The sequence below is a fragment of the Anomaloglossus baeobatrachus genome, chromosome 2 (assembly GCF_048569485.1).
Source record: "Anomaloglossus baeobatrachus isolate aAnoBae1 chromosome 2, aAnoBae1.hap1, whole genome shotgun sequence".
Taxonomy (NCBI): domain Eukaryota; kingdom Metazoa; phylum Chordata; class Amphibia; order Anura; family Aromobatidae; genus Anomaloglossus; species Anomaloglossus baeobatrachus.
In genome coordinates, this window is record NC_134354.1 from 535,635,234 (window position 1) to 535,647,307 (window position 12,074).

Consider the following 12,074-nt stretch of genomic DNA (forward strand, 5'->3'; position numbering starts at 1 on the left):
ATTACTGCCATGAATATATGAATAAAGAGAAATTTAGCTACTGAATTGATCAATGCAGAAGAGCCCCAACACTACGCCAAAGTATTTCTCTACGTTGGGGTCCCTAGCTTGTGTGTGTCCTCTCATGCAGTTAAAAAACTTACCGTGTATGGGACGCTGAGACCCAGGCTATATATGCGTATAATGTGGATTGGCAATAGGTGTGTATGGGGAGGGTTCACAAACGAAAAACTACTAACATTAAGGAATAACGTTTGGAACTCCATTCTATGTCTGAACTGGGTGCAAAAAACCTAAAAAACATCACTATGGGGAGATAAGGTATGCACACCAGTGACTATGGAAGGGGAATACATGGAATAGCAGAAACTGCTGTGTGAATACTGACATGAAAAATTCAATAGCTATTTGTTAGAATGAAATGTGAAAAATGGAACCTGCATTACTGCCATGAATATATGAATAAAGAGAAATTTAGCTACTGAATTGATCAATGCAGAAGAGCCCCAACACTACGCCAAAGTATTTCTCTACGTTGGGGTCCCTAGCTTGTGTGTGTCCTCTCATGCAGTTAAAAAACTTACCGTGTATGGGACGCTGAGACCCAGGCTATATATGCGTATAATGTGGATTGGCAATAGGTGTGTATGGGGAGGGTTCACAAACGAAAAACTACTAACATTAAGGAATAACGTTTGGAACTCCATTCTATGTCTGAACTGGGTGCAAAAAACCTAAAAAACATCACTATGGGGAGATAAGGTATGCACACCAGTGACTATGGAAGGGGAATACATGGAATAGCAGAAACTGCTGTGTGAATACTGACATGAAAAATTCAATAGCTATTTGTTAGAATGAAATGTGAAAAATGGAACCTGCATTACTGCCATGAATATATGAATAAAGAGAAATTTAGCTACTGAATTGATCAATGCAGAAGAGCCCCAACACTACGCCAAAGTATTTCTCTACGTTGGGGTCCCTAGCTTGTGTGTGTCCTCTCATGCAGTTAAAAAACTTACCGTGTATGGGACGCTGAGACCCAGGCTATATATGCGTATAATGTGGATTGGCAATAGGTGTGTATGGGGAGGGTTCACAAACGAAAAACTACTAACATTAAGGAATAACGTTTGGAACTCCATTCTATGTCTGAACTGGGTGCAAAAAACCTAAAAAACATCACTATGGGGAGATAAGGTATGCACACCAGTGACTATGGAAGGGGAATACATGGAATAGCAGAAACTGCTGTGTGAATACTGACATGAAAAATTCAATAGCTATTTGTTAGAATGAAATGTGAAAAATGGAACCTGCATTACTGCCATGAATATATGAATAAAGAGAAATTTAGCTACTGAATTGATCAATGCAGAAGAGCCCCAACACTACGCCAAAGTATTTCTCTACGTTGGGGTCCCTAGCTTGTGTGTGTCCTCTCATGCAGTTAAAAAACTTACCGTGTATGGGACGCTGAGACCCAGGCTATATATGCGTATAATGTGGATTGGCAATAGGTGTGTATGGGGAGGGTTCACAAACGAAAAACTACTAACATTAAGGAATAACGTTTGGAACTCCATTCTATGTCTGAACTGGGTGCAAAAAACCTAAAAAACATCACTATGGGGAGATAAGGTATGCACACCAGTGACTATGGAAGGGGAATACATGGAATAGCAGAAACTGCTGTGTGAATACTGACATGAAAAATTCAATAGCTATTTGTTAGAATGAAATGTGAAAAATGGAACCTGCATTACTGCCATGAATATATGAATAAAGAGAAATTTAGCTACTTAGCTAAATTTCTCTTTATTCATATATTCATGGCAGTAATGCAGGTTCCATTTTTCACATTTCATTCTAACAAATAGCTATTGAATTTTTCATGTCAGTATTCACACAGCAGTTTCTGCTATTCCATGTATTCCCCTTCCATAGTCACTGGTGTGCATACCTTATCTCCCCATAGTGATGTTTTTTAGGTTTTTTGCACCCAGTTCAGACATAGAATGGAGTTCCAAACGTTATTCCTTAATGTTAGTAGTTTTTCGTTTGTGAACCCTCCCCATACACACCTATTGCCAATCCACATTATACGCATATATAGCCTGGGTCTCAGCGTCCCATACACGGTAAGTTTTTTAACTGCATGAGAGGACACACACAAGCTAGGGACCCCAACGTAGAGAAATACTTTGGCGTAGTGTTGGGGCTCTTCTGCATTGATCAATTCAGTAGCTAAATTTCTCTTTATTCATATATTCATGGCAGTAATGCAGGTTCCATTTTTCACATTTCATTCTAACAAATAGCTATTGAATTTTTCATGTCAGTATTCACACAGCAGTTTCTGCTATTCCATGTATTCCCCTTCCATAGTCACTGGTGTGCATACCTTATCTCCCCATAGTGATGTTTTTTAGGTTTTTTGCACCCAGTTCAGACATAGAATGGAGTTCCAAACGTTATTCCTTAATGTTAGTAGTTTTTCGTTTGTGAACCCTCCCCATACACACCTATTGCCTATCCACATTATACGCATATATAGCCTGGGTCTCAGCGTCCCATACACGGTAAGTTTTTTAACTGCATGAGAGGACACACACAAGCTAGGGACCCCAACGTAGAGAAATACTTTGGCGTAGTGTTGGGGCTCTTCTGCATTGATCAATTCAGTAGCTAAATTTCTCTTTATTCATATATTCATGGCAGTAATGCAGGTTCCATTTTTCACATTTCATTCTAACAAATAGCTATTGAATTTTTCATGTCAGTATTCACACAGCAGTTTCTGCTATTCCATGTATTCCCCTTCCATAGTCACTGGTGTGCATACCTTATCTCCCCATAGTGATGTTTTTTAGGTTTTTTGCACCCAGTTCAGACATAGAATGGAGTTCCAAACGTTATTCCTTAATGTTAGTAGTTTTTCGTTTGTGAACCCTCCCCATACGCACCTATTGCCAATCCACATTATACGCATATATAGCCTGGGTCTCAGCGTCCCATACACGGTAAGTTTTTTAACTGCATGAGAGGACACACACAAGCTAGGGACCCCAACGTAGAGAAATACTTTGGCGTAGTGTTGGGGCTCTTCTGCATTGATCAATTCAGTAGCTAAATTTCTCTTTATTCATATATTCATGGCAGTAATGCAAGTTCCATTTTTCACATTTCATTCTAACAAATAGCTATTGAATTTTTCATGTCAGTATTCACACAGCAGTTTCTGCTATTCCATGTATTCCCCTTCCATAGTCACTGGTGTGCATACCTTATCTCCCCATAGTGATGTTTTTTAGGTTTTTTGCACCCAGTTCAGACATAGAATGGAGTTCCAAACGTTATTCCTTAATGTTAGTAGTTTTTCGTTTGTGAACCCTCCCCATACACACCTATTGCCAATCCACATTATACGCATATATAGCCTGGGTCTCAGCGTCCCATACACGGTAAGTTTTTTAACTGCATGAGAGGACACACACAAGCTAGGGACCCCAACGTAGAGAAATACTTTGGCGTAGTGTTGGGGCTCTTCTGCATTGATCAATTCAGTAGCTAAATTTCTCTTTATTCATATATTCATGGCAGTAATGCAGGTTCCATTTTTCACATTTCATTCTAACAAATAGCTATTGAATTTTTCATGTCAGTATTCACACAGCAGTTTCTGCTATTCCATGTATTCCCCTTCCATAGTCACTGGTGTGCATACCTTATCTCCCCATACTAAGTGCAGGATAGACGCTGTGCTACATGAGCTAATGAAGACTGCAGCTCCCCAGCTCACATACAGCCTATATTACTGGTAGAAAGACTCTCACAAGAGAAAAATCTGGATCAGGATTCAAACAATATAGGGGGGAGGGGGCTTGGTCTGCAAAACGAACAAAGGAATAAAGTTTGAAGACTGAATCTTAGTTGGTACCTTTATAGTTAAAAAAAAAAATTGCACGAGCGTGTAAATATGATGTTTCTATCAATCATTTCCACAGCTTTTAAAAGAAATAAAAAGAATGAGTTTGCTTCAAAACTATCAATCCACCAAATAACATACTGGCTAAGTAACAAAAAGCAAACAAATATATTACAAAGTGAACATGTTAAGAAAGGATCAGCCCCATAGTTGAAGGAGAATTTCTGGGCTTGTTCTGATTGGTTGTCATGGGCTAAATCGCTACTTTTTTTTTTTCTTACAACAGTTTTCCCAAGAACAGATTTTAAGGCTCATTTTAAGCAATAGATCTTGGAATAATAATTTCCACAATTGGATGGGTTTAAAATAAAATGTTCCTGTGCTGAGATAATCTTATATATGTGCCTCTGCTATGTACTGTGTAATGGCCGTGTCTGACCGTACAGGGACATGCTCTGATCATATCACAGTTCCTGGGCAGGGGAGGACATAAAAAACAAACCAAAACAAACAAAAAAAAAAAGTATATAGACGTTACAGCATGGGATCATAGCGGATTATTTTTGTAATGTAAAACATTGCCCTGCATGTTTTAAACAATTTTTTTGCGATTCCATGATGTAATGTCTGTACAATCTCTGTCCGTCCTCCCCTGCCCAGTAGATGTGGTATGATCAGACCATGTCCCTGAACAGTCAGAAACGGCCATTACACAGTACATAGCATATATAAGATCTCAGCACAGGAGCTTTTTTTTTTTTTTTTCTTTTAAAAAAAAAAAAAAAAAAAAAAAAAACACAAAAAAAGTATCCAGTTGTGGAAATTATTTTTCCAAGATCTATTGATTAAAATTAACTTTTCTGTGGGAAATCCCTTTAAGTAATACAAGGGATGTAGAATATATATTTTAAAGACGACCTGTCAAGAGGTAAAGGTGGACAATTGTTGCTCAAGATTTATTTTCCTGCTGTCCGCCTCAGTATTTTGGTTTTTTTTTTTTGCTTTTTTAAAATCCACCATAAAGTTCCAGAGAAGTGTACCTTTTTATTACATGCTAAATTTTAGGATTTTTTTTGTTTTTTACCAAAGGGGCGAGGCTCGCAGTTTTCATTGGGGCGTGTCTTTAGGCTGCTCTGCAGTATATCTCTGTGAGACACTTCTCCTTGGTAAAGACGATAAAATAGAAAAACTATAAAAAGAGAAAAGCTGACATTCTGTCCTTGAGAAAACTCAGTGCTTATTGTAACTTTATTCCATACGAGATTTCTCGAGAAGGACGGATTGACTGCTTTTCTCTTACTTGATGATATTGACACCCTCTGATCAAGCTGACGAGCACCCTGGATGAAGCTACTACAGGAAAAATATAAAATCAGAATACTCAGGGGAGCAGTGGGAATGAAAGGAGCAAAAACGGGCCACTTTTCCCCTGGTGACAGGTCTTCTTTAAGTGTAATATTTTGTAAACACACACGACAGAAACAGAGTAAGGCTGCTTTCACACATCCGGCTTGAGCTCTGCGGCTCAATCCGGCTGTGCAAGCTATGCAACGGATTCGGTGAACACACCGCATCCTTTGCATAAGCTTTTCCTTTTGCGGCCAGTCCGGTTTTTGCCGCTTGCGGCATGCTACTGAGCATGCGCAGTGGCAAAAACCGCATGCGGCGGCCGGATGCGGTTACTGCCGCATCGCGCCGCATCCGGCCGCCATAGACATGCATTGAAAAATGCGCCGCATCAGCCGAATGCGGCGCGATGCGGGTTATTTTGCCGCGCGAAAAAACGTGCCAGGCAACGTTCCATCCGGCCGCCACATCGGCTAAATCTGCTGCATGCGGCAAGAACCGGACGGAACGCAAGGCCATGCGGCACTAATTAAAGTCTATGCAGGAAAATCGCAACAGGCAGCAAAAAAAAAACGGTTGCGATTTTCCTGCAAAGTGCCGGATTGTACCGCATTGCAGAAACCGGAGGCGTGAAAGCAGCCTTACACTTGACAAAAAATTTTGTTTCATAAAACCATATCAAAAAGTGCTGCCAAAGAAAAAAGTTATAAGAGAGAAATAATCTCATAACAGTTCCACTATAGAGAGAAATCCTGACTTACCTTTTTTAAACTGTAACCGGCATGGAAAATAATAGGTGGCAATAAAATATTAAAGAAGACTTCTGGGTCAAACGTCACCTGCAAGAAAAGAAATTCAGATTACAAGGGTACTGAAATAGGACAGATAAACACAGAGATAAGAAGGTCACCATCCCTCTTAATTGACCTAAGCGCATTAAGCTTGGCCACAGAAGGTAGTTATACGACAGAACATGTTACTCATGTCTATTATTTTAAAGGGAACCTGTCACCACTTTTTTGGCGTATAAGCTACGGCCACCACCACCGGGCTCTTATATACAACATGTTAGAATGCTGTATATAAGAGCCCAGGCCGCTGTGAGAACATAAAAAACATTTTATAATACTTACCAAACGGTCCCGCGGTTGGCCATTAGGGCATCTCTGTTGTCCGGTGCCGGCGCCACCTCTCTTGGCCATCTTTCTTCTTCTTCTCTAGCCGCGATGCATGACGCGTCCGACGTCATACACACTCGCCAGCATTCTGATCCTGAGCAAGGCAGATCAAAGTATTGTAGTGCGCCTGCGCAGGACCGGCGAGTGTGTATGACGTAGACGCGTCATGCACATAGGCTTCAGAAAGAAAAAGAAGATGGCCGAAAGAGGAGGCGCCGTCACAGGAGAACGGAGATGCCCATCTGGCCAACCGCGCGTCCGTTAGGTAAGTATTATAAACTGTTTTTTACGTTCTCACAGCGGCCTAGGCTCTTATAAACAGCATGTTAGAATACTGTATATAAGAGCCCGGTGGCGGTGGCCGCAGCTTATAAGCCAAACAAGTGGTGACAGGTTTCCCTTAACAGAACGTTGGTTGTTACTTTGGTCAATTTACTATCATGAAACATTTTAAGACATGAGACTAAAGGCCCCCATACACAGACTGACAATGATTTTATCGAATAAGAAGCTGCCGGCAAGGACGTCTGGCAGCGGCTTTTTAATAGCACACAGGAGTACTGTAGGATTGACTTTCTATTCTTATTGTATTTTCAATGGCCTTAAGTTTTACCTACTCATTGAGAGTTGAGGCACAATCTGGTTCTCAATGCTACAGAAATAGTATGAACATTTTAGGAAAAACCCAACTGATAGCAGTCTGCAGTATAAAGGGCAATGAAGAATGTACATGGCCGTAGTACAAGTTTGCACAAGCACACAGTTAATGGCACTATAACATCACGCCCTAAAAGCCTACACAACTGTACTGCACCTTCTTGGTCACTAATTTCATATATAGAAAGGTCTATCAGAACCAGTATACCAAACCTGGAGCATCACCCAATAGAGGCTCCACATTGAGTGGTTGTCCGTATACCCTAGTACCGGCTACACGCACACAGCTTGGGACGTGGATGGCCAGACAATGCAGAATAAACGTCAACTTTTTTGCAAACAGCTATAGTGATCTCAAATTCTACAAATGTATTAAAACATATATGTTTTACATTTGAACACAAACCCCTAAATGTTGTCACAGCTACAGTAACCTGCTGTGTAGCATTCACCAATCACATAAGGGAATATTAAACTAAACAGTATAAAAATACTTGACACAGAACCTCAAAAGATTCCTCCGTTATAGAGGTGTCAAGTGCCAAATTCTACAATGTTACAAGTGTAAAATAGTTCAAGCAGAGATGAGCAAAAACATTCACTGGACCCTGGGGCAGTGGCCAAAATCGGTAATCCATTGCCACTACGCCAAAGGCCAACAAATGCCCTCCTATCTGCATCCCAGTTATATCCGATGATTGGTAAGTCTGGTGCAATGTAATCATCGCGGAGTGACACTGCAATTTAACCCCTTCAGCCCCAGGGCACTTTCCGTTTTTGCGTTTTTGTTTTTTGCTTCCCTTCTTCCAAGAGCCCTAACTTTTTTACTTTTCCGTCAATCTTGCCATATGAGGGCTTGATTTTTGTGGGACAAGTTGTACTTTTAAATTAAACCATAAGTTTTACCATATGGTGTACTGGAAAACAGCAAAAAAATTCCAAGTGTGGAAAAACTGCAAAAAAAGGTGTGATGGCACAATAGTTTTTGGGATATTTTATTCACAGTGTTCACTATATGGCAACACTGATGTGTGGGTATGATGCCTGAGGTCGGTGCGAGTTTGTAGAAACCAAACATGTATAGGTTTACTTGTATCTAAGGGGTTAAAAAAAAAATTCACAAGCTTGTCCAATAAAAGTGGCACAAGTTTTGTGCCATTTTCCGAAACACGTAGCGTTCTCATTTTTCTGGATCTATGGCTCAGTGACGCCTTATTTTTTGCATCTCGAGCTGTCGTTTCTAATGGTACCATTTTTGCGCAGATGCTACGTTTTGATCGCCTGTTATCGCATTTTGCGTAAACCTTGCGGCGACCAAAAAACGTAATTTTGGTGTTTGGTAAACAGCGTAGTGGCAAAAAAATTCCAATCAGAATAATTGATTTTAGATTTTGATAGATCGGGAATTTCTGAATGCGGCGATACCAAATGTGTATATTTATTTATTTTTTAACCCTTTAATTTTCAATGGGGGGAAAGGGGGGGTGATTTGAACTTTTAGGTTTTTATTTTTTAAAACTTTTTATTTTTATTTTACTAGTCCCCCTAGGGGGCTATAGCGATCAGCAATCCGATCGCTCTTATCTATCTGCTGATCACAGCTATACAGCTGTAAACAGCAGATTCAATCACTTCCTGTTTCTCTCTGCTCTCGGCCGAGGGAAAACGAAAGTGAAACTTCATAGCTGCAGGCGTCATCACATGACCCTGTGCTACGATGGCAACCACCGAAAGTCACGTGATCACCCACGTGACTTCCGGTGGGGGCGGCGGTAAGTAAAAATCATGGCCGCGCACATATAGATCTCGCTGCCAGACTTTGGCAGCGAGATTTAAGGGGTTAAATGTTGCGAGTGGAAGAAATTCCACTCGCAACATGCAGGCACACGTCAGCTGTTCAAACAGCTGATGTGTGTGCCGACCGCCGCCTGCCCGCGGCAGGGGGCGGGGCTTAACGGGACACGCTCCATGACGGATATATCCGTCTAAGGTCGTGAAGGGGTTAAAGGGACCAAATCGAACATATTCCTTCATGTCCTCCATATGTGCCTCAAATGAGGTCATGGATGGCACCCACAATGGAAGGGGGAGGGGAGAGAGGGGAAATGCCTTGCAGACTTACACAGTACCGCTGAGGTCTTCCTACCATGAAACCGACTCACATTTATTCCTTCCTGATGTTTTTCGTTAGATCACTCATCAAGGGATATGGATATGAGCGAGTTGGCATCGCCAAACACACATAACATGGCATAGTACCAGTGGACTTGTGCAATATGGGTCCGTGCACAGCCCTGTGGGTACAGGTATTTTTTTTATCAATGTTTGTTCTTTTTTCCTATGAATTGATTAAAGGTTATTTTTTCATTTTTTTTCTACCCTTGAGCTCTATTTTTTTATCATTTGCTTCCTTATTACATTATCTCATTACAACTAATCCCTATAAACCTGTTTTTTTACTGTTACAAATTCGTTTGAGGGGAGTCTCAAGCGGGAGGTCTTAGGTGAATGGCCCTGCTGTCACTTCCTCATAGCTTATAACACCTCCATTGAAACAGAATGTCATCAGAAGGCGGCGCTGTGGTCTTGTTTCAAGGGGGGGTGATAGACAAATAAATATAGTTTCTCACTGTCACATCTGTGCCCGTTGTCTGCCTCTTCAATGGCCACAGCTACAATCCCTCCTACTATTACTGCCATGTCTTTCCCTCAAAGGAGACGTCATCAGGGGACAGTGATGTAAGCAGGGCGAGTGACCGCAGCGCCACCTAGCAGCTTATCACCACCCACAAACTACGGTAAATGTCATCAAGGGGCGGTGTTGTTGTCACTCACCTGCTTCTGATACCACTGTCTCTTCCCCTGAAATGTGAGGAGGATGCCTTTGAGGACATTGAAGTTGTGGGAACATCACATAAGTAAAGAAACAAAACCCCACATGTAGGTATTCGCTGTATAGGGAGAATAATAGGGACTTTTCCAATAAAGCAAATTACAAAAGTGGCTAGGGCTTCAACAGAAATTTATAAAGGACATTATAGTTTTCGGATAACCCATATAATGTCACTATGAGACCTCAGAGAATCAAATAAATTGCACAAAAAGTTTTTTTTCCCTTTTAAATAGTTTTGTACAGGATACAAAATTATGAAACATTGCAAATCACCATTAGGAAATTTGTCTTCATTCCTGCAAATAAGTTGCATGCAAGTAGCTTCCACACCCCCTTTTGTCCCCATGTTTTGTTTGCCTTTAGCTGCACGGATATCAGAACGTACTCATTTAGGAGTACAGATGATGGCAGTGAAATAATCAATCACGGTCTCCTTTTCTGAGTGTTTGAGTCATGTGTTCACAACAATGTCCGGCTGCAACTCATCCTCAGAGTTAAGGATGCTTTACACGCTGCGACTTCGCTAGCGATCTCGTTAGCAATGTGACACGCCAGATCGCAGATGCGATCTGCCGAGATCGCACATGTGACCGGCGCTACAAAAACGACCTATGTGCGATCTCAGGAAATCGCATCTGCGATCTGGCGTGTCACATCGCTAACGAGATCATTAGCGATGTCGCAGCGTGTAAAGCACCCTTTAGTGACAGGCAGGTTCTGTGCTGCCCCTTTCACTGCCATCATCTGTACTCAAAATGAGTGCATGCTAAATCAATGCAGCTGAGAGAAAGCAAATAACTGGGGAAAGTAGAGTGTTCAAAGCCACTTATATACAATTTATTTTTTACAGGAATCACAAAAATCCCTAATAAGTATTTTTCAAAGCTTAATAATTTGTCATGCTAAAAAAAATGTAAAATAAAAGTTTATTCTTTAATAGAGCTGGTGAAAATAGCATACCTTAAAAAGGTGCAAAAAAAGATAATTACACCAATCCTTCACAAAACCTCAAAAACAGCTTAAAAAAAATAAAAATTAAAAAAAAAAAAAAGACTGGCATTATTTCAGGCCAACGAGATGTAAAAAACAAAATGTTACAGAGTTTGTCAAATAGGAAGAGTCTCTAGATAAAGATCTAGCCGTGGAGATCCGGCTGTTGTAGAAGCCTTCATAAGAGCATGACACCATTAGCTTGAGAGCACCCTCAACAAGCTTTGCTTCTTTTAGCGAGGGATGACAAACACCATCTTATGTACTGGCCATTTTCTAAATCTCCCCAAATTTGGCCAGATAAAACCAAAGCTATAATGTGGCCTATTATTCTGACTTGTAATGCAGTAAAGGTAGAGGGGTCATTAACCCTTCTACATAAACAGCTGAGGGCGCTATGGATAAGGCTAGAAGCCAGGTGCAGGTTCCGCCACCATACAACTATATCCATAATGAGTAGCATCCTCAGCATCAGAGCGTTTCAGGTCACAGAAGTGAAGCCTCATGGGCAGAACAAGCTAATTTAGTGGTAGCCTTTGAGGCACGTTTCAGATGTGCACTGAAGCCTGAGTATATCTCAGACAGCAGCAAAGACTCAGGCAACGATAGATGAAGCTGAAAATTACTTTCGCATACAAAGCAATTCATCTCCGAGCACATGATAAATGCAATTAAAGCAATTTTTGTGGCAGAAAATATTAAGACTGATACATCTTGTAGAGATCCAAAGCCTGCTAAGCACAATTCACATTCTGGTAAAGATGTTGTATCTCTACTGCCCCTGTCAAGGTTGGGAATTTAGGGAAAACCCGCAAATTGTTTTTTTCAGGGTCACAGAGACGGAGTTCAAATCGATCTGCGCAGATGTATGTATGAGGAACAACCACACAGGGGAGAAGCTCAATGGTCTTCTGATCCGTATATTATAAAATACACACAGTTATTCACTTCAACATTGTTCCTAATTGGTCAAAGATAACCAGCAATGTTCATATAGTACGTCATCAGCCTGTTTCTAGCTTCCTAATACCAGCTTGAACCAGCTAGTAAATACTTCTTTGTTAATACGTTGCTGAGC

General features: G+C 40.9%; 1 protein-coding gene across 2 annotated transcripts in view; it reads right to left on the reverse strand.

Moving 5' to 3' along the window:
• The window catches only part of SLC9A7 (solute carrier family 9 member A7), a 119,367-nt gene that overhangs the window by 67,488 nt on the left and 39,805 nt on the right, over nucleotides 1-12,074 (reverse strand). For both annotated transcript variants that reach the window (XM_075336628.1, XM_075336629.1), the window contains exon 3: nucleotides 6,040-6,117. In XM_075336628.1, the coding sequence (XP_075192743.1) occupies nucleotides 6,040-6,117 (78 nt within the window). The remainder of the gene's footprint in view (nucleotides 1-6,039; nucleotides 6,118-12,074) is intronic.